This window comes from Sebastes umbrosus, chromosome 13 (assembly GCF_015220745.1).
Source record: "Sebastes umbrosus isolate fSebUmb1 chromosome 13, fSebUmb1.pri, whole genome shotgun sequence".
Taxonomy (NCBI): domain Eukaryota; kingdom Metazoa; phylum Chordata; class Actinopteri; order Perciformes; family Sebastidae; genus Sebastes; species Sebastes umbrosus.
The window spans coordinates 22,045,968-22,068,589 of record NC_051281.1 but is presented as its reverse complement, the minus strand read 5'-3'; the positions used below and the strand labels follow the sequence as shown (position 1 = coordinate 22,068,589).

The 22,622-nt window shown below is 39.3% G+C and overlaps 2 protein-coding genes across 6 annotated transcripts in view; both read right to left on the bottom strand.

The window, feature by feature from the left end:
• The window catches only part of tbc1d4 (TBC1 domain family, member 4), a 38,449-nt gene extending 25,896 nt beyond the window's left edge, over positions 1-12,553 (bottom strand). For 3 of the 4 annotated variants that reach the window (XM_037789484.1, XM_037789485.1, XM_037789486.1), the window contains exons 1-4: positions 11,498-11,896; positions 2,397-2,525; positions 2,061-2,292; positions 99-343 (exon numbers count right to left, since the gene is read on the bottom strand). In XM_037789484.1, the coding sequence (XP_037645412.1) occupies positions 99-343; positions 2,061-2,292; positions 2,397-2,525; positions 11,498-11,896 (1,005 nt within the window). Of the gene's footprint in view, positions 1-98; positions 344-2,060; positions 2,293-2,396; positions 2,526-11,497; positions 11,984-12,071 lie in introns of those variants that run through there. The other variant, XM_037789483.1, reaches the window with a different exon arrangement.
• Positions 12,554-15,153: 2,600 nt separating this feature from the next.
• Positions 15,154-20,548, bottom strand: commd6 (COMM domain containing 6). Of its 2 annotated transcripts, none has more exons than XM_037790673.1 (7): positions 20,260-20,548; positions 17,982-18,040; positions 17,496-17,561; positions 17,319-17,395; positions 16,904-17,072; positions 16,662-16,814; positions 15,154-16,579 (listed from the first exon to the last, which is right to left on the bottom strand). In XM_037790673.1, the coding sequence occupies exons 1-7, from the start codon at positions 20,285-20,287 to the stop codon at positions 16,529-16,531; spliced, it is 603 nt and encodes a 200-aa protein (XP_037646601.1). In that variant the 5' UTR covers positions 20,288-20,548; the 3' UTR covers positions 15,154-16,528. The 2 variants fall into 2 exon arrangements, with proteins under 2 accessions (XP_037646601.1, XP_037646602.1); XM_037790674.1 differs by having other exon boundaries at positions 20,425-20,506.
• Positions 20,549-22,622: the final 2,074 nt, after the last annotated feature.

Sequence of the window (22,622 nt, the reverse complement as noted above, 5' to 3'; positions counted from 1 at the left end):
GAGCCGCTGCACTCGTTGTGAAACCAAGACATCAGCAAAATGGTTTTCGACATCATTACTTTTCATGGAAGTCAGCAGCACAATTAAATGTCCTCTACCTGGAAGAGCATGGTGCGGTTCTTGTCTGAATCGGATGGCTGAACGTGGTTCGGTGCGCTCGAGTGTCTGCGGCGCGTGGGACCCATGATGACGCCTTCCCCCGGCTTCCTCTGCATACCCCCCGCCAGGCTGCTGCAGCGCGCACGGAACTCTTGGGGCTCCTCGAACCCAGAATCCTCCAGGATGCACTCGGGGAAAGCTCCCCGCAGGCTGCTCTGGCTGGCACTGTTAGGCAGGCCTTTACCTGAAACACATACAGCAAAGATACACTTGGGTTAACATACCTGGCACTTTTTTGCCACTATTCGTATTGGCATACAGGGCCACCACAGGACCAATCAGACAAGTTTAACAGTGTTATCCAGTTTAAAGCTAGGGTTGGTAATGTTCTCCAAAAAAATGTGTTGGTATATTTGTTTAAATTTTCATTACATTCTGATGGCAATCAATAAAACAAATGCTCAGACAAAAAAAAGAAATACAAATCTGGTATCTGTGGCTGTCACAGGACTGTAACAAGTTCGTCCAATCATTTCACTTGGCCCGAATATAATGATTGGATAAGTTACCTACCTGCCATGTTCTTAGTTTACATTTATTATGATAATTTTGTGGGAGTGGCTTTGGAGGGAGGCCTGAAGGGATGGACTATCAGTGACTTGGCGACTTTCTCGCTAGATTTAGGGACTTTTGGAGCTAGTGTTGCCAGCTACTCTAATCGAAAAAGAGTTGGCAAAACTGGGCTGGGTTTTTCAGTTGACTAATTATTTTAATCTAGCGTACTCTTGCTAGTTTTTAAGATTACAAACCCCAGCTTTAACCAAATCATCATCTAATCTTACATTTCCCCTTATCATACTTACATTCTAAAATATGATATTACACAATATAATAACAATAATACGTAAGGGATGTACAGCTAGCCGGTCATTCTTGTGAAATAAACCCAACAAGGCGATGCGTCACCCCCCGACGCCAAGCATCGCCCTGAAGGGGTTTATTTCACAACAATGACCTGCTAGCTGTACATTATCCCGCTTATTACACGGCTACTTAAGAAATCAATAATATGACACAAAAATGGTCCGCCAGAGTTCAACATCAGAACTGCGTCCATAGCAACAGTCTGTTATACATAGCAACGGTCTGCTATGAAGAAATAACAGACCGTAACACCGCTGTGATTGACCAATCAGAATCGAGTATTCACAAAGCAGTGTAATAATATTATAATATATAATAAGTAGCTCCACACTGCAATACAATAAAAATGCTGTTTCTTTATTTAGCATTACTGTACATCTTCTACATGAACGATCAACTGGTGAGGATGCTGACTTCTTGAGTGACACTGCTGACCTATCCGTAAACTAAGCCAATTAATAAAAATGGAGGAGGACTATAGCAAAGCTGCGCTGATCGGATAATCACGACACGGAAGCGTCTGAGAAACAGTGTGTGGACGTATGGGTCCTACACTGTAGTTGACTAAATGAATGCTGCTTGCCTTCTTGCCACCAAAGTGAGGCAGTGGAAGCACCAGGAAGGAGTGCCTTCTCAAGACACATAGTGCAGTTGCAAACTACACTGAAGGGTGAGACACTCTCTGACCACCGACATGGACATTGCTGGCCACACATGCGTCTGTGTCACAGCTCATTGCATCACAATCTCACGCATTATGCTATACGGGTTGCGTTCAAATTAACTCAAACAAATTACATGTTTGTTCAAATTTGAACTTTTCTGAAAAAGTGACAGCCCTATTAGCCAGCCTGCTACAGCTGGCATGAAATGATAAGTCTGCTTATAAAATGAAGGACCCATTGTTTCCAAACATACAAAGGATTTCATGCGGTAAATCTGCAGATTTGACACGTTGTTCTTACTGTAGTTGTGTGCACACAGGTTATTTCGATAAAACAGCTAATGCTTATCCTCAGTCTGCATGAGGCTCTTACCTCCAGTCATGTCTTCCACGCCAGGGCTTTGGGGGTTTCCTATACTCTGATTCAGAACGGAAGAGAGTGGGTCTCCATCTTCCCCAATGAGGAACTCCACCGGGGCAGTGTCCGTGGACCCTCGCTGGCCGTTGAGCAGTCGCAGGCGCTTGCGCTCGACCTCGTGCTGATGAAACTTTTCGATGCAGTCATCGATGAGGGTGGCTGGAGCCTTTTTGTGCAGAACCGTCACCTGGATTTTTTTTTGATATATATTTTTTTTAATTCAGCAGCATTAATACAATTTCTTAATTCAATGAAAACTCTTCAGATTTGAGGAGCACATTAATTTTCTACCTTGCCACAGTAAAGCACTTCAAACTTCTGGGAGTTGTAGAAGGCCTCTTCTGCTTCCTGTTTTGGCTTGGCGTCTTCCTTTAGAGCTGATTTGGACACTTGGCGAATACTGCTGACCACCTCGGGGACCTGTAAGAAAGGAGAGTGGAACGAAGGGATATGATGAACAGGAAAACATTAACGAGGAAAACCATAACAAAAGAGAAAGGGAAGTGAACTGGAACCAAACGCCGGAGGAGGTTTTCTCAGCAGCTCTTCCTAAACAACTGAACAACATGAGAATAAATCAGCAACACAGCTGAGACAGACACAATAACATCAATTGCAATAACCGTATTACCTCGAAAGACGGACTTGTTTCAAGTTTCTAGAATACTAAAGGGGACCTATTATGCTTTTGTGCTTTTACCCTTTCCTTTAGTGTGTTATATATATTTTTTGTGCATGTAAAAGGTCTGCAAAGTTACATAGCCTAAAGCCAAAGGGATTTACTCTCCCCCACAGAAACACTGCTCCTGAACTGCCTGAAACACCTCGCTTGAAGTCCCTCCTTTTTCCCCGCAACGTGGTGATGTCACTAAGTAACACATTTGCCTGATACCTGCCTAGCAGCTAGTTTGGCACGCCCTCAAACAAAGTTAATTAGAGTGGAGTCCAAAGAGTTTGGTTCGGTTGATCAATCACAACAGAGTGGGCCAGCTGACCAATCAGAGCAGACTGGGCTTTTTGGGAGGGGGGGGCAGGATCTCAAACAGAGCGTTTCAGACAGAGGGTGAAAAGAGGTGCTGCAGCACAGCCGGTATGAGAAAAATAAAGCGTTTTTTGAACATTAAAGCATGTAAACATGTCAGAAACCCAAAATACAAGTATGCACCTGAAAATGAGCATAATAGTTCATCATCATAACAATGCAGATGTTTTTGGACATACATGTAGACTCAATGCACAAACAGCAGTCAACACAGAACATGTCACAAGTCCGTCAGTTGCAGTTCACCCAAGAACTTGTTTTGATTAACAAATAATATGACCTGACTTCATGTTGCGACTTTAAATAACTCAAGGCTAAAAACAAATATCAGCACAAGATTTGAACTAACTCAGGCCAGTCAACAACGGACAGACCAAACACTACATGGGTAGCAGAAGTAGGCGAGGAGACAGGAAATGCCCACACTCCATAGGACAGAAGACAAAACAAAGAGCTGGAAGGAATCAGAGACTTGAAGGTCACTGAGCCTGTTTCTGCACTTGTTTGACTCCTACAGCAAGCAGGAAATCTGTTTTGGTAACTTCCATCCAGGAAAAAAAAAAGAAACAAACAAGTCAAGACAGAAAAATTTAAGTGTTTCAAAGCACACTCTTGAGCAATACTTGTGAATGTAAAGCCAGTCCATCATTCAGTCATGAATGACACCTTTACAGTTGAGATCACAATCATTTTAGCAGACCCAACAGGACTGACAGCCTATGAGTTCCAGCTCTCTAAAAAGCAAGAGTGCCTAGAACCAGCCAAGGTCAGACAAATACCACGTTTAAGACAACAACGAGCGCTAAAACAAACAGTGGCTGTCTGATAAGCGTTGCCTGCTGAGCAAATATATTTATTATGTAGACTATGGAGGGAAGTTATGTAACAAAATCAGTCTTACATCAGAGGTGTGACCAGAACAACAGGGTAGAAGCGGGAGGGCAGGGAAAACAGGAAAGGATTATAAATAAAATAAAAGTCCATCCTGCTTTTCATGGAGGCCAGATCATGTGTGAGACACAAGAGATCAAATACTTGTCTGCCATATTGCCGCTGTGGCTACGTGAGCTATTTTAAAGTGCCTGCCTTTCCAAGGGTTGAGCTGTGCGTAGCTGGTGACACAGGGCTGTGTTGGAGACGAGGAAGAGGGCAGGTGGTGGGTGGTTGGTCATACATACTCAGCCATCTGTTCACTCCCAACAGAACTGACCTGTGCAATTGATTTTTGTAACAGTTTGTCTGGTTTATTTTTCTGGAAATCCTTGAAAACTTTCAAAGCATATTTTGAGACAACAGCAAACTTCAGGGAGCAGAGACCTTTATCTACACATAGTTATAGCCACAAAATAACCTGAAACATGTCACCATAATTTACCATGTGTGAAAAAAACAGTATCTGAAATCACCCTGGCTACTAGGGCTGTGTATTGGCAAGAATCTGGCGATACAATGCGTATCATGATACAGGGGTTACAATTAAATATATCGCGATATATTGCGATACTGTAAGCAAGGGGATATACTGCAATTTTTTCATCTAATTTTTAGAAAACTGTCCTAGAATAAAGAACACACAACCATATGTATAAAAAGTTATGTTTTATGCAGTCAGAACAGTGGGATCTGCATTTCCATTATTCCCCTTTAGTCCCTGTAACATCCAACATCATAGCACTACTTTGAGAGAGCACATACAGTACACTGAGAGGGCGCATCTCTTTGCAAATGAAATTAAGTATTGACTGAGTTAATCCTTGCATGTAAACTATTAATTAAAAATCTATAGTGTTTTTGGGAATCGATACAGTATCACAAAACATAATATTGCAATATTTTATTTTTTTCTATATTTTCTTACACCCCTACTGGCTACCTTTGTGGGAAAAAAGGATTTGGCAAAAGCAGTGCTGACACTATGAGGTCAAGGTAATTCAGAGGCCTTCGTTGGCTGAGAATCACAGCTGCACCGTCTGATCCGTCACGCAACCAGGCCTGTGTAGGAAAGAAATAACAGCGCCGTCTTAACATTTAAGGGCACTGCTGGATTATACATGAGTAAGATGACGCCACAGCACCATTTGATCTGATTAATTATTTGTAGCCAACCCAATACACACAGCCATTAAGTGTGCTCATTCCTTGGGTGGAGACAGGCACAGACAGGCAAAAAAGCTGTTAGGAAGGGAAAGCCATGTGCTTTCCACTGGATATCTCTTCAGACAGAGCCTCCCACTCCGATGGTTCTTCAAACTGGTTTTTACATCTAACCTTCACCCATCATTGCCTGGCTTTATCAAACAATATCTGTGATCCAAAGCCTGACTACATAAACACCAGCAGCTTTAGAGCTTAGGAGAAAACAAACACGAGGATTGTCCTCTCTGAGCTGGTGGAGTCCCGAGCACCCTCAGTGCACAGCTCATGTCATGTCAAACCTCCCTACAATAGGCCTAATAATATCTGGTCAAACAGTAGCTTGGGCATGTGTAGTTCTGTTGCCCTTATCGGCACCGTTATAGAGGATCTATTAGGCTTTTGTGCTTTTCCCCTTTCCTTTGGTGTGTTATATAGTTTTTGTGCCTGTAAAAGGTCTGCAAAGTTACAAAGCCCAAAGTCCATGCCAAAGGGAATTACTCTCCCCCAAACACTGCTCCTGAACTGCCAGAAATGCCTTGAAGTCCCGCCTTTTCTACTGTAACATGGTGATGTCACCAAGTAACACATTTGCATTAGGGCTGTCCCTACCATTTTTTGGGCTTCGAAGCTTCCGTAAGAAATATTCAAAGGTATTCTAAGCTTCGGGACAGCGCCGTTGCCGCACTACTGTACACACACGCACCTCTACTCAAAACAAACAGCGATATCCGTCTGAGAAAAACTAATAATTAATGTTGAATATGAATAACGAATAATGTTGTGGGATTATTTCTTATTTCATGGGCTATTTTGGGATTTATACTTTATTATTACATACTTACATATATAGAAAAAACAAAAAACAAAGCATTTGAATACTGATTTGAAGGTCGATTACCATGGCAACGCTTGAAGCTTCGAAGCATTTGGGTCAGCCCTAATTTGCATAATACCTGCCCAGCAGCTAGTTTGGCAAGCCCCTACACAAAGCTAGTTGGAGCGGAGCTGAAGCGGAGTCCGAAGAGTTTGTTTCAGTTGACCAATCACAACAGAGTGGGCAAGCTGACCAATCAGAGCAGACTAGGCTTTTTGGGAAGGGGAGGGCAGGAGCTCAAACAGAGTGTTTCAGACAGAGAGTGAAAAGAGGTGCTGCAGCACAGCCAGTATGAGAAAAAGTAAAGCGTTTTTTCATCATTAAAGCATATACATGTTCTAGTAGAAACCCCAAATACAAGTACGCACCCTGAAAATGAACATAATAGGTCCTCTTTAAAAAAAAAACAGACAGTGACGACCCAACAAACTTGCCCACACCATCCGCAATAGACCTAATTAGGCTTATCTTAGGTTATCATTGTGTCAATACGAGATAAGGATGAAAGCAGACAAAGACGCCCATGTCAGGACAGAAGCAATGCAAGATTACATGCTTTTTATGTTAAAAATAATCAATGTAAGTTCTTGCAAAGTTACTCAAAATAAATAAAACAAGAAAATCCAAATTACAGCTGAACTTCATTTTAATTAAAACTTTAAATGTCAACTTTCAACAGTTCAATCCAACCCAGGTGAAAAAAAAAGTTGAATAAGAATCCACCTAATGAAATATAGGCAACTGATAAAGAATTCTGTTGCTTGTTAACCTGAATAAATACTGTTGCTTTCAAACATATCAGTCTTTGTGTGGCTGGAGCTCTCCCAAGGATCGCTTCTAAAGGCACCTTACTGTTCTCACTACGGCTGTGACGTCCAGCCAGTGCTTTTCCATCTGCCTGAGGACAAACTGGCCACAGCAATTTAACAAAGTTCATGTCCCAACTCAAAACAAAGCAAGACAAGGGCTCTTATGTCACCTTAACATCAGCCAAGAAGCTCATATCGTAAGTAAATCACAATGTATCAAGACAGCAGTGAAATAAAGTGACTTTTACTTTACTTTACTTCCTCCCGTACACGTTTGCTGCATCAAACATGTGATTTTTGCCATGGAAGATCCACGTTGTGTGTCTTGAGTATGTCATTACGGTACAACATCAGACCCAGACCAATTATATTTCATTTAAAAAATGATCAGGGGCAGTCAGTTCTCTATTAGAACAAGTATACTCTCACATTGTGCCTTCAATTAAATAGATACACCCTTTAATTTGCACTGTCAAACCAATGTACTGTACAGCTAAAAAGAGACGCAACTGCAAACAATGGAAACAGTTGACTCTTATAGGATTTAGTGATCATATGGTAAAGGCATGCATTATTTTCAAGCATGCAAAGCTACTTTAACAATAACACTTTAACAATCAGTTAGTTTGTTTGTGTTATCGTGTGGCTTTGGTTAGTTTGGATTCACCAAAGTCACACTATAACACAAACACACTAACCGATCAAGGCAGTGTGTTTGTGTCTGGTGTCTGGCGGCTGTGGCAAGAGCATAGACAGATACAACGGCTTCAGTTCCCCGCCGGGAAGGACTGTCTAACGGCAAGGTGAAGCAGTGAAAATATTCTAAATATAGCGTAGACTTAAACTGATATTGATTTATTTTTTATGTGAGCCTTTCTTTTAGGTGGCTAAAATATGTTTTGTTGTCGTCCCCGTCCACAGCAGTACATTGCTTTTTTTCCGTGCGGTAACGCCTGTCTGTTTCTCCAAGCTGGGGGCATGCCGACCGCCATCTACCGTAGGTAATACACTAACTAATTGATAAGTACCTCATACAACCCCACTTCAAGGCACCCAAACTATCCCTTTAACACCTCTCAATAGCAGAGAAAGGAAAAAGCCATGTCTGTTTTACTCCATAACACAGATAGAAATAAGAAAATGTATTGAAGTTTCCTAGATGTTGATTTAGACTTTTAAAACGCAGTCAAGTAAGTCACTTGTGTTGGCTCACTCCATGTCACTGAATGATAACCGGGCACCCATAAAGACAGCAAAGGGTCACCCAGTGAAAGATTCCACTGTGGTCCAGTTCCAAGTGAGAGCAGAGGTGGAAAACACACAGAGGCCTCTGTGGTTTACACTGTGCTGGCTCAGAATGTCTATTGCTGGCTTGATAACTGCACAATGGAGATGAGTCGAGTGTTAAATTAGTGCATGCTGTCATGAGAGTCTCACTAAGGATGTAAAAGAGCATCCCAAACTCTGAGCCGAGTAAAATGTCACAATTAAAGTCTAAAGTGGAAATATTATGTGTAGCCTGTTGTCATGGATACACCAATCAAGAGTCCGGAGCTGACCGAGTGACCTTAAATGTCAGAATGGCTGCACCTTATGCACAACTATTACGACTGGAGCAAAAATAATTACAATACATTCATGTGGACTGAAGTTGAATTTCAAGTCGAGGAAGTCAAACTTGACTTTAAGCAACCAACCTTTCAAACAAAGAAACACACACACAATGAGACATCCCATATAAACTATGCTTTGTTAGCATTTCTTCCTGTTAAATACTGGATTTTGTTTTTCTCAAACTAACACACACAAAATCTAATAAACCAACTAAGCTTCGCTGCTCTTCAAGACATCATGAGCGTCATTTCATTTTAACCTTTCACATCATATTGGTCGATGCCAGGGGTCTTTCCTCAGGCTTTGCACAATGTACCCGTGTCGTGTCTACGGCTAAGAATAAATCTTAAAAACCATGCATGCCTTTTAAAAACGAGGCAAAGAGTTATCTTCAAACTCAGTTGGGACAGATAGAATTCCTGTAGTATAAAGAGGAAATATGGGAAATAATAAAATCATTAACAAAAATGAGCGCAACAGTTTGTTGTTGTACATGGCAGCAGTTTACTGGTAGATTAACCCGTGCATTCCACATGCTCCTGGCTTGTTGGCTGCCAAACCAGTTTTTTGTTACGTAATACATGCTGAATGACGTATGTTCAAGATGCCTTTCTGACTGCTGCAAACATTTGGATGCCAGTAGGAGAGGCCAGACACCTCGAAAGTGTGTGTTGCCATCTTCTACTCTCAGCTTTCAGCAGCAGACAAACAGCCTGCCCGAGCCCTGCACATACATACCACAGGAAACATGATCCAACGCAGCAGGCGCATTTGAGATCAATGCAAAAACGTGAGCATATCTGTTTAGGAACATTATTTGTGAAGCACTGAGGAAACAAAAACAACATGGACAAGACTTCAGCTTGTCTTACAGCAGGTGAATAATCATGTTGGCACAACCCCCAAAGCACATGATTCATATATAAACACCCACAAAAAAAAAACATGTATTAAGCACTTTCTAATTCACTACCACAAACTCTCACTCACACGCGAACAAACACATCGGTGACGCTGGGGCAAGCTCTCGAGTGCAGTGCCTTACACATAACACACTATGACCTAAACTGCATTTCAGCAAAGACCAAAAAAACATGACAACACACTGACTCCCACCTTCCTGATTTTGCACTGTTTACCACATTTCGGTTTATTACTCAAGAGTGGCATGCTGATCAGCATGTAATTGTGCTGACTCGATATTGTGCCTATTCAGTTGTTGTCACACTACTACACCAGTCACCAGTGGAGAGATGTCTGATCCCCTGAAGAGGAAAGCACAGAGATGGATTAACTATGCCAAAAAAAAAAAAATCCAGGGTGCTTCTGTTTATCATTCCCAGCGACCGCTTGGCCTAAATACTTAATACCAAAGCAAACATGTTTGGGACCATTGACCACTAATCCACTCTGTGTTTGAGATTAAATGACACAGTTGTCACCTAAAGGAGATTTCAAATCAGGCTTTTGCAGGAGATTCCTTTGTCTTGTGTTTACACTTGGAGCTAGATTCAGTCCATCATAACAGGTGGGCCTCACTGTACATCCTGACAGCATAGTATATTTACAGTTAAGGACCCTCAGGACTTTTACATTATACTCTCATTGGAATTAGAGATGCACCGATGCGACTTTTTCAGTCTAAATACCGATAGCAATACCTGGGCTTTGTGTGTCGTCCGATACAGAGTACAGATCCGATACCAGTGTTTAATTAATAAGCTGTATGTGTATGGTCTGTTATTTCTTTATAGCAGACCGTTGTTATGTATAACAGACCGTTGCTATGGGCGCAGTTCTGATGTCGGACTCTGGCGGACCATTTTTGTGTCAAAATAGTAGTAGTTCTTAGTAAGTAGCTGTTGTAATAAGCAGGATAATGTACAGCGAGCCGGTCATTGTTGTGAAATAAACCCCTTCAGGGCGATGCAAGACCCTTTGACCGGCTCGCTGTTCATTATCCTTTACTTATTACACACTTACTATACTATACAACAAAAACAGGAAGTGTCATGTCAAGGGTTAACAGGCCACTGTTAGAATGTTTAAATGCATTATGGGTATACCAGGGCAGAAAAGGTAAATAAAGAGAACGCGCTGAGCAGAGATATAACAGGAAGCATTCGAATATTTATTTGGAGGTTGATTGCCATGGCAATGGTCGAAGCTCCGAAGCATTCGGGTCACCCCTATTAAATTTACTGAGTTGTTATATATTATTAAAATAATAAACCGTACACCAGCAACTTGGGGGAAAAAAATATTCAAAGTTAACAGGAATTACAATTCAAGTGTAAACCCTTTTAATGCAAATTGGTCAAAACTTAAACAGGAATTTAAATTCCAGTATATAATGTATATAGTATATAAACATATAATTGAATTGAATAGATCTGCCCCATTGTCACTAATATCCAATCCAGCTATTTGAATCAGTATCGGCCGATATCGGTGCATCCTTAATTGGAATATCATGAAAAGATAACAATGACAGGAATTTAAATTCCAGTATATAATGTATATAATGTATATGGTATATAAACATACAATTGAATTGAATAGATCTGCCCCATTGTCACCAATATCCGATCCAGCTATTTGAATCAGTATCGGCCGATATCCGGTATATCGGTGCATCCTTACTTGGAATATCATGAAAAGATTACAAGGACAGATTGTTTAAACTGGACTACTCACTTCTTAAGTGCCTATAGTAATACTCCAGTAATAATATGTATTATTTGAGTGTTTACACTACTGATCCCCTAATTATCTTTGGACCTATTTTCTCAGTCTTTTGTTCTTTAACAATGCTACCAGGTGCGCTTATTCTCTCTTCCTGCTGTTGTGTCACGTGAAAGGAAGTCTTTTAGGACACTATAGTTGGACAGGACAGGACAGGACAGGACAGGCCTACCTGGTTGGGGTCGCAGGCCTTGAAGACGTGACAGGACATCTCGGACTCCGGGTTGTCTGGCTGCCCTCGCATGAGATAGGCGAAATAGGAGAGGTCATTGCTGTTGTGTATGAAGCGCGAGATGAGCTGCGCTTTGTGCTCGAATATAAAAACAGAGGAGTTGTTGCTGCTGGATGGGACGCATCGGACGAAGGGTGTGTTGAGGACCAGCTGGACGTCTCTCGGCTGCACCACGGGGCCGCAGTCGCCTCTCTCGCTCTTTCTCCTTATCTCAGCCACCAGCCACGGCAGCATGGGCAGCGTGGTCCGCCTGTCGAGCGACGACCAGCCGATGTACGTCAGAGCGAACCTCGGAGGGCTGCTGCTGCTGCTGCTCTCTCTCTCATCCGGACTCTCCATGTCGAACCCGAGCAGACACTTTTCCGTTCTCGTTGACAGCGATGCGGCGACTATAAAAGACTACTTTCAATGCCGATGGAGCATTCCCTGCAAACCAAAGCAGTTGTGGTTAGTTTACAACACTTTCCATGTCTGCAAAGTTCACGATTTTGCTAAATGCACAACATGTGCTCACCCTGTCGATCAGCTGCGACGCTCCATGATACCCCAACAATCTCTCTTAGATGGACAGTTTTTCCTTCAAATTCACTTATATGGGCATGTATTCGCAGCTTCCACTGTTTGCATGGGCAGTGACTCAAAATGCCAAACAAGTCCCGTACTGTACTGTCCCAACCAAAGCGTGCTAAAACGTGGCTTTGGATGGCTCCTGTGTAAACACAAGTCGCCCAGAGATCTCTGATTTCTTTGACGCGCTGGCTGGTTGGTGTTCGTTGCTCCAGAGCGCACAACGCATTAATACAGTTCCAGCACTAACATCCTGTTATACATAGAAGCTTATAGCCGGCGCGATCGCATTATTTTTTTTTCCTAAAATACATACATAGATGCTTGTTTATCGCCTTTTTAATGCAGTCTCCTTCCACTGTGTGATCCTTCCTTCCACAACGCCTTGGAGGCGGAGCGGCTGTGCGCTCTGACGGCCCGCCCATCCATCCCATGTGCTAAAGGAGTGGGCAGGGCACAGCTCGCTGTGTGTGAAACGTGACAGGACGAGGCTCCACCTTTCTCCAGTGCATAATAAGAACTGGAAAGCCTCTTCCAAGGTAAGTGTGGAAAAGTGTTTGCAAGCCCCACAGCACTTGGCCTCTGGGCCCATAAGTCTGTTTGTTGTAATACTATACCTACTAACTGCCATTACAAAAAAGAGCATGAGTTGTAAAGACTAGATTTGGCCAAATACTCCAAACCCATATGTAATATTTCACTAAAGCAGTTGACAACTAACTGTTTACCAGCAGAGCTGTGCTGATTCATAGTCTTGGAAAGCTGCAATCCCATCTGATCTGTTTCATGCACTAGAGGAGTTCCCATCTATAATTCCAAGCACTCCGCCTATCCCAAAAATAGAACCCGTGCCATATAACCTCATCACTGAGGCAGCAAGCCACTACAGCTCTGCAGAACCACCAAACCTCACACTACTGGTGTGGAATATGTGTATACGCAGTTCTTTTTTTTTTTTTTTTTTTTTTAAAAGAGTTTATTTCTGAGTTTTGTTAATACAACTCTGACAATCCATTGCACAAACATGTTTGGACTTATAGATATACCACCCACCCCCCACCCATGACAATACCCAGAGGGCACTCAAAAAAAACAAGTGTACAAAAATAAATATAAATAAATAAATAGATAAATAAATAGATAAAAAATAAAATAAATAAATATAAATCATGATAAATTGTTAGAGGTCTAGGACATTACATCCTATCATCTAGAGCACTGACATGCATTAAACAAACACAGGAGTTAAGCCGAAGAGTTGAACACAAAAACAAATCAGGGGTCCTTCCCATGTTTCCTTTGAATGTATTCCTGGTGTATACGCATTTCAACTAGACTTTTATATTACAGGGCAGGCCACCAAATAAACAGACACCAGGCCCCAGACCCCCATTTGATGAAATCATATGGTTGTATTTTCGTTCTTTGAGTGTTTTTCATTTTGCAGTAGCTTGCTGGTAGTTCAACCACATTCATATTTCCATAGTGATTCAAGTAGTTAAATTACTTTTTTTTTTGTGTAGTTATCAAGTGAAACTATAATACATTTTGGGCCATTAAAGGAATGATTTATTTTCATTTTTACCATTGCTTCTATACTGTAAATGAACCCCCTTTGAGCAGCCCCGTCCCCTTTTGCTTTCAATGCATTCGTCAGGCAGCCACCACCACACACTTGACCTTTCACCTTTGTGTATAGTGCCGGCATGTGCAAAAGGATGGGCGTTGCTCAGTGCTCACACAGCGACAGCGTCATCATCTTCAGCAAGTGGAAGACTGTCAACAAGTGAGATGTTACAAAACTAACAAGTAAAACAACAGGCACATTTTTTTTAGACCAGTGCTCAAGTCAGTCAAACGGTCTAAGTTAAATATTAATTTAGTGGGGTATTTTATTGTTTTGGTTTATGTATGACCTGTGAACAAGTGGACACACAAATAAATTCAATGGAGTGGCTTTTTTTGCTGGCATGTGACTTTTTGTATTATATTTTGTAGGGCTTTCAAAGTTAACACAATCGATCTTTCAAAGGTTGTAGCCGGCTCAGTTTTAAAGCTTAAGTGAAGATACTGGCATCATATGAAACTAGAAAACCTGAGGAATCCATTGGTACCAACCAACTGTCATACTGTCTTGTTGCGAAGAACGCTAAATAACGCCCCAAACTGGCATGGCCATTTTCAAAGGGGTCCCTAATCACATGCAGTTGTGGGCAACTCATAGTCAAGTCAGCACACTCACACACTGACAGCTGTTGAGTTTGCCATGTTATGATTTCAGCATATTTTTTTATGCTAAATGCAGTACCCGGGCGGGTTTCTGGATATTTGTCATTGTAAGAGTACTGAATACTTGACAAATCTGCCTTTAAGGTACATTTTGAACAGATAAAAAAATGTGCGATTAATTTGCGATTAATCATGGGCAATCTTGCGATTAAATATTTTAATCGATTGACAGCCCTAATATTTTGTTATAATTTGGTAATACATGTAAAGTCTCAATTTAATTTAAAATTTTTACAAAGTAGTTTGAACTACTTTTTCTAAGTAGCTTCTAGATTGTTTCCTAGGGATAGCTTTGCTGTAGTTCAACTTCTTCCAGTGTTTTTGTTTGTAAATTGGTAATTTGCAAACTATGCTTCCCCAAAACTGTTGAATTGACTGTCTACATTGCATTGCAGCAAAAATGGAAATTAATGATACATCCATCTAAATATGCAATCGTAAACTACACAATCTGAATTATTAATAGTAATTAAATCATCCCTAAACTTGCTGCAGACCCTCTGGACTCCCCACTGGAATGCCTACAGATCCTCAGACATCACATCAGGAACCACTATTAGACTATACAGTAGAGAGTCAGAATTATTTCTCTATATCTCTGTGGACTCCACATATACAGAGAAGTTAAATGGTAAACAGTGACACTAATTTACAGCATTCAATTCATTCAGTGTATAATTGCTTTTACTTTGATTTGATCTGAGCCGTGAAGTAGGGATAAAAAAAACATGCACTGGAGGTTTACATTTAATAATTTAGTTTATTGCATCATTGTTGTATGGCATCAAAGTCAAGATGGACGGATACAAGTAGAAAAAAAAGACAAAGGCCTCCTCTGAACCACACAGTAGCCATTTCAGCATTACCAGGGGAAAACACAAGCAGCAAAAGTAAGTTTTCCTAATTTAGACATTAAAGGTCTTATTGATAACATTTTTATGTAAACAAATATTTTTTTTAAATAATATGTCAACGAGCCTTCAGAGAGGTGCCGAATAAAAATATGTCTTTTCCTGAAAAAAATTATAATTGTAAATTAGTCATTTAAAAAAATTTGGTGTGTCCAAAATGAATGTTTTGTTTAACTCTGTGGAAGATATTTAACGTTTGGTTCCCACTTCTAACAAGGCTTGTGAGCCAATAGTATAATGACGTTGGTATCATGTGGTATCTCTGGGTCATCGGTTAGTATGAAAAAAACTGATAAATGGCTGAGATAGACGGTAAGTGCCTGGCAACGACTTGTTGCGAAGTGAATGCATGGGAGGGAGAATAAGAGAATGTTATCCATAGCACCTTTAGCAAAAAGCACAAAAACTGTGGATCATTTCACTTCACAAGCTTTTCAAACAAAAAAATGCACTGCAAGGTTTATATGAAAGTGTAGCCACTAAATGACACTATATTGTGTAAAGGATGTGGTATAGTGGGCTAATCACATCTTACCCTACATAAAAATACAGCAACATAAGCAACGGCTGTGTTCACTGTGGCAACAGCATATTTTTATTCTGCACAAGTAACACCAGAACTAAAGTTTAGTGCAAACTAGGATTAATCTAAACCATATCGTTGTTATACATTTTGTAACTAATTAGGAACAATTTAAATATTAGTCAGGGTTTTTGCAGCATTAGCAGTAGATATATACTCAGTTGCCCCTTTATTAGGTACACCTAGCTCAAACTAATACAGTCTGATACAACAGTCCTGCAATAAATCCTACCTTCATGAAGGTTATAAAACCTCTCTGCATAATCTAATACAGTTCAACAGCACCTCTCTGGAACAGTTTAAACAAAAGCTGAACATTACGACCTTCGTTAAGGTAGGATTTATTGCATATTAGTTTTCATGATACCTGGATAAGTTAAAGTCTTGGCATTCAGTGAAGACAGATTTTCAATTATTGTAACAGCCGGTGGGCTTTAAAGTTAATCATTTAGGAGCTTATGCAATCTGTGGGGGAAAAAATGGAAGTGCAAAGCAGACAATTGACATTTGGAGTAATTTTGAGACAGCCAGTAGACACACACCTGTGTCAAGCTGTTCCTCCGTTGGTTACATGTAAACTGGGGTGTAATTTTGACAAGCACTTAGGTGTGCTTGCAACTCTCACACAGTCTCCATAACAGCTGCCATCTCCTTGAACTGCTTCTGAAAGTTCTGCAGAGGACAAAAAATAAAAAGAATCACAAAATCAAGCTTGTAATAAATTGCACCATCATTCACATCAACAAATACAGACCTGGAACTGTGGAATGGTCATCTCAAAAGACCTCTGGCAAATCTGTCCAGAGGGCTCAACGATCTTCAGCAGCAGAGACACGTACGGGGAGTTGAGCGATCGGCAGGTGTCGGAGCTCACTGCCATGCCGAGTTTCCACTGCATGTCCACTAACTAGAAAGACACAGCAAGTCTCATCGGCCTTGAATATAGACAAATTCTGTTTTCAGGTCATCAGATAATATTTGAAGATGTGGACCTACCTGGCCGATGCTGAGCACGGACTGGACCTCCTGCTGAGCATGGACTAATGCACCATGTTCACTCCACAACCTGTGCAACACCTGAAGGGAAGCTTTGGGCCACTTGTTACTGTCTTGTTCCAGCCTCAACACAAGGTCATCCCCAGAGAGGCTGCTCTTCCCAGCTGACCTGATGGTAAAAATGTTAACTATCACACCACACAGATGTTAAAGCTCCGTTACACAATTGGAGCCAATGCTATAGGCATTTTCTTATCAAGGGGATTTGGATTCAACATGCAAATACATAAAAACTGGACTAACACTGATGATCAATAACATAAGGAATAAACGTGGGCTTACACAGTAGAAGACACATTCACCAGCTACTAGCAAACCACATTCAGAGGCAATAAAACAATAGGACGAAAAATACCTGAATGTTAACAAGAGGAATCTGATCATGTTCTGCAGAGCTTCATGATCAAGTCTGACTCCAGCTCTCTGAAATCTCTGTCCAGACAAGAGAAAAACAAAACAAGTAATGAAAGAGGAACTTGGGAAGATGGGTTACTAGAAGTTAGAAAAATATTCTGAGGAAATATTGACTCACATCAGAAATTTCAGCTGAATCTACTCCTCTAGATTGACCTTGAAGATAAATCAGAATGTGCTGACACTGTGGAGATTATAAGATTAGTTAACAGAACTAGAAGCGTATAACTTTTATAGCAACAACACCACATCCTGTGCAGAGTACGGCTGCTAATAGTCCTACAATGAACACGTTTATATTGTATTTAACATCCAATTGTTAATCCCACTGAGAGGCTGGCTCCACTGCAACTCCATGCTGTTGTGAAGCTCATAAAATGAAGTGTGAAGAGGCATGTGGTTGATTTAAATGAGTCATTTCAGAAACAATAACAACATGACGTATGACTTGTACTTCTCTTTTAAGCACTTCAATATCACTCACTTAAATATTAATCAAGGACTGTGCCGTATGCTTATTTACCTTTCAAGTATAGAATTAACTTGCTTTCGGCAAAAATTTACTATACTATACTATATACTATATTTTGAAAAATATACTCACTGCTTCAGCCAAGAGATCCGGAGAAAGCTTACAGATGTTGTCCACAACTTTGTTGACACCTGAAGCACAGAGGTAAAGTAAGTCACGTTGTCATGCTCTCTTTTAAGGAACAGGCAAACAACTTCAACTGCAGAAGCATTTAGCAAATTATGTATTTATGATAAAAATTATTACAAATATATGAGCGTGACATTATCAATCTTTTTTTTCCGAAAGAAAACTAAGTATAAATCTTTTTTTCCCCTCAGAACCTTATTCAGTAGCAAAGTATAATACATATTCAAGACAGGAAGACAGGGGATAATAAGGGCCAACACATGAAGCAAGATTTAATAAAAATCCATAATACTATGCACTATAATATTTTATAAATTAGAAAAAAAAATAATTAGTGCTGTTCAAGTTGACGCGATAACGTGTTTAACACAATTTTTTTTTTTTTAAACGTCACTAATTTCTTTAATGCATTAATGCAAAATCGATCTTACGGAGGTTGTGGCGGACTCAGTTTTAAAGCTAGAGTGAAGTTACTGGCATCATATGAATCCTAAGGAATCAATTGGTACCAACCATCTCACACTAGCTTGCTGCGAAAGAGGTTAAATAATGCTCCAAACAAAGGGGACCCCTGACCTCTGACCTCCATATATGTGAATGAAAATGGGTTCTATGGGTACCCACGAGTCTCCCCTTTACAGACATGCCCACTTTATGATAATCACATGCAAGTTTTGGGCAAGTCATAGTCAAGTCAGCACACTGACACACTGACAGCTGTTGTTGCCTGTTGGGCTGCAGTTTGCCATGTCATGATTTAAGCATATTGTTTATGATAAATGCAGTACCTGTGAGGGTTTCTGGACAATATCTGTCATTGTTTTGTGTTGCTAATGATTTCCAATAATAAATATATACGTATGTTTGCATAAAGCAGCATATTTGCCCACTCCCATGTTAATCAGAGTATTAAATACTTGACAAATCTCCCTTTAAGGTACATTTTGAACAGATAAAAAATGTGCTATTAATTTGCGATTAATCACGATTGACTATGGACAATCATGCAATTAATTGTGATTAAATATTTGGATCAATTGAAAGCCCTAAAAATAATTTATCCATTTACAGGAAAAAAAAAAGACAAAAGATGTATTAAAAAAAAAAAAAAAAAATGCAGAGGATACAACATACATTTGCAAGTTTAACTGTGTTTGCGTTGTCAGAGGAAATCATTATTTGCTTATATTGTTTCTTGTAAAAAAATATATATTTAAGCAGGATGTAACTTTAATTTTGCTCCTATGAATATAGAATTTAACCAAAATAATAATTATGTTGATAAAATAGTTGTGTTTGGACATAATTACACCAAACAGCACATGTTCAAAACACAAAACAAACTCTGGAAGGACATGATCAAAAACGAAATATCAAAAACAATGTATGTGAGAGCAGTTCCAAATCAAGCAACAACAAAAAAAAAAACACTTTCACCAGCCAAAGTACAAAGGGTACACTTATCATTCATGTCACTTTTAAATCTATTTAAATAAAAGTTAGTGGGGGTAATATTTATGTTAATGCTTGAAAGACATTTCTTTAGCTTTATGAGTTATTATATATTTATGAGGTAAGCTCCAGATATTTTCCAGTAAGATAAGATAAGATAAGATAAGTTAAGATAAGTTAAGATAAGATAAGTTAAGATAAGTTAAGATAAGTTAAGATAAGATAAGTTAAGATAAGTTAAGATAAGTTAAGATAAGTTAAGATAAGTTAAGATAAGTTAAGATATTCCTTTATTAGTCCCTCAGTGGGGAAATGTGCAGTGTACAGCAGCAAAGGGGATAGTGCAAAAAACAAGATGCATCAGCTAACACAGTAAAAAAGACCTAAACAAAGTGTAACAAAATATGAACCATTTAAATAGAAGGGAGTATAAAAATAGGAGCAGTATATACAGTATTGGCAATAAACAGACTATAAACAAAATTGCACAAGTGGAAAATGATATTGCACAGTGAGAATGAAATTAAATTCCACCTGAAAATATCAGGTTATTGTCAATAAGATACTACATTTGACGCAGAGTGACTTCTGGGTAGGGGAGCACGGGGAAACAGTAACTTGCATACCTCCAGTACCGTGTTAAGCTAACGCTGAGTAACTATAATACATTGCCTGGGTGGTATAACGTTACAAAGATAACGTTACTCTCTAGTCAAGCTACAACCTGCTGACAACACTGTAAGGCTACATGATGCGAGTTCAAACCCACCCTGCGACTCCTCTGCTGCTGCAGGCATCTTCTCTCTCTGTCAGGCTGCAGGCTGCACTGCCCTGCAATGATGACAACTTAGCGACTTTGTCGCTTTAGACTCCTTTAGCGACGTTTCAACAAAAATATTTGTATCATTATTTAAAAAAACAAAACAAAAAACACCTAATGCCAAGTAGAGCTACTTTTTGGGCAGAGAATTGTTGCCATCTTCTTCCTCTTTTTCTTCTTTTTCTACTTTGTTAGTGTTTATTGGCGATTGGCAAATCAGTTTAGAAGTGTATTACCGCCACCAACTGGACTGGAGTGGTGAACAAGAGATTATGCAGTAAAATAAAATAAAATAAAATAATAATAAATAAAATAAAATAAAAACAAATATTTTCCTAAGAATGAAACTCCTCTCCTTTCAAGAGAATCACCAGTATTCTTCTTCTCGTTGTTTCTCGGCGTATTGCAACCATTGAAGTAAACGGTTAAATAGAATTACTAGAATTTTAAATTTTGTGTTGTAAAATAAAATAAATGAAATAAAATAAATCCTCTCCCTGAGAATTATTTGTGAAAACTCCTCTCCTTTCAAGAGAATCAACAGTATTCTTCTTCTCTCTGTTTCTCGGCGTATTGCAATCATTGTAGTAAACGGTTAAATAGAATTACTAGAATTTTAAATTCCAATATTTATTTATGAATTATTTAATGTATGTTTAAATGATGTACTTTTTTTCACTGTTTTATGGTGTTTTTGTTAATCTCTTTTTAATTTGAACTATTTAAATATGGATAAATATTTCATTTATAAATTCTTTTAATAATTCTTCTTTTTATTGCCCATTAAAATGTCAAATAATTAAATACTTTGCAATTCTGTCCATTTATTCATAGATTAATAAATTAATTTGTAAAGACATTTATTAATGCCTATTCTTATTGTGCAATTGGTTATTAATCAATTAAATGCTCTCTTACTATTTACGTGACTCTTGTGGTCCTCCATAAGTACCAGCAGGCAAGCTGTTATCCCAGTCAACAAGCACAAATAAACAGCCTTTACTTATTAAATGTTAGATATAACTACACTCAACTTCACATATTTGAACATACAATCATATGTTTGAATGAATAATAACATCATCAACAACAATAACAACAACAATAATAATAATAATAATAATAACGAAATAAATACATGAATAACACCCAAGTGCTTACTTGGGATTTTCTTTAGGCTTTCCAAACAAACAGCAAAGGAGATCAGTGCTCAGTGACATGGGCTGCCCTTCTTCTTTACTGATTGGGTGATTACAGTTCAAATGTATTTGCTGTGAAAACACCAGGATCACCGGGCGTTTAATAACCACCAACAGGCACTTAATAACTCCACCAGATTGGGGAATGATCACTAGCTACTGTAGAAATATTTAATGATTCTAGAAACTTGATCAGATTATTCCCAAACTATGCATCTAAATGAGCTTGTAAATCATTTTGAACTAAGACATTGTAGTTACAGATTCATATGATTTATACAAAGGATTTGTTGCAGCCCTACCACACAGTCCTGAAAGGGGGTGTAATGATGCAAATGTACAACAAAAGCAATGAATACCACCTGATATAGCCTACTGAAGCCTATTGTGTGTAATGAAAACAGTAATCACATTTTATTTATTTTTTAAGATAAGATAAGATAAGATGAACCTTTATTAATCCCCGGAGGGAAATTCAGGTGTCAAGGCAGCAACATCAGCAAACATCAGCAAACAGAGTGAAACACAGGAGAGGTAAAGGTATACAAAAATTATAAAAACAATAATAGAGATATAAAAGATACAGAGTGAATGGGTGAACATAGTGTGTGCAGTCCGTCAATAAATAAATGTAGTGTGTTATGAACCATCCAGACCTCTCAGGTCATCTGGATCAGGTCTGCTTAGTGTCCCCAGAGTCAGAACTAAACATGCAGAAGCAGCTTTCAGTTTGTATGCACCAAATATCTGGAACAAGCTCCCAGAAACCTGCAGGACCGCTCCAACTCTCACTTCTTTTAAAACAAAGCTTAAAACTTTCCTGTTTGCGGGTGCCTTTTCTAAACCAGATAATGACCTGATACTGCACTAGAGCTTTTACTCTTTTGTGTTTTACGCTATTTTAGTTTCTATCCTAGCTTTTATTTTTAGCTTGTTTTTATTTTCTAATTTTTAATGTTTTAATGTTTTTATGTTTTTATAACTGTTTTAATTATGTCTTAATGATCTTTTGCACTTTGTTGCAATGTTCTTGAATGTTTCTGTGAAGCACTTTGAATTGCCCTGTTGTTGAAATGTGCTATACAAATAAAGCTGCCTTGCCTTGCCTTGCCT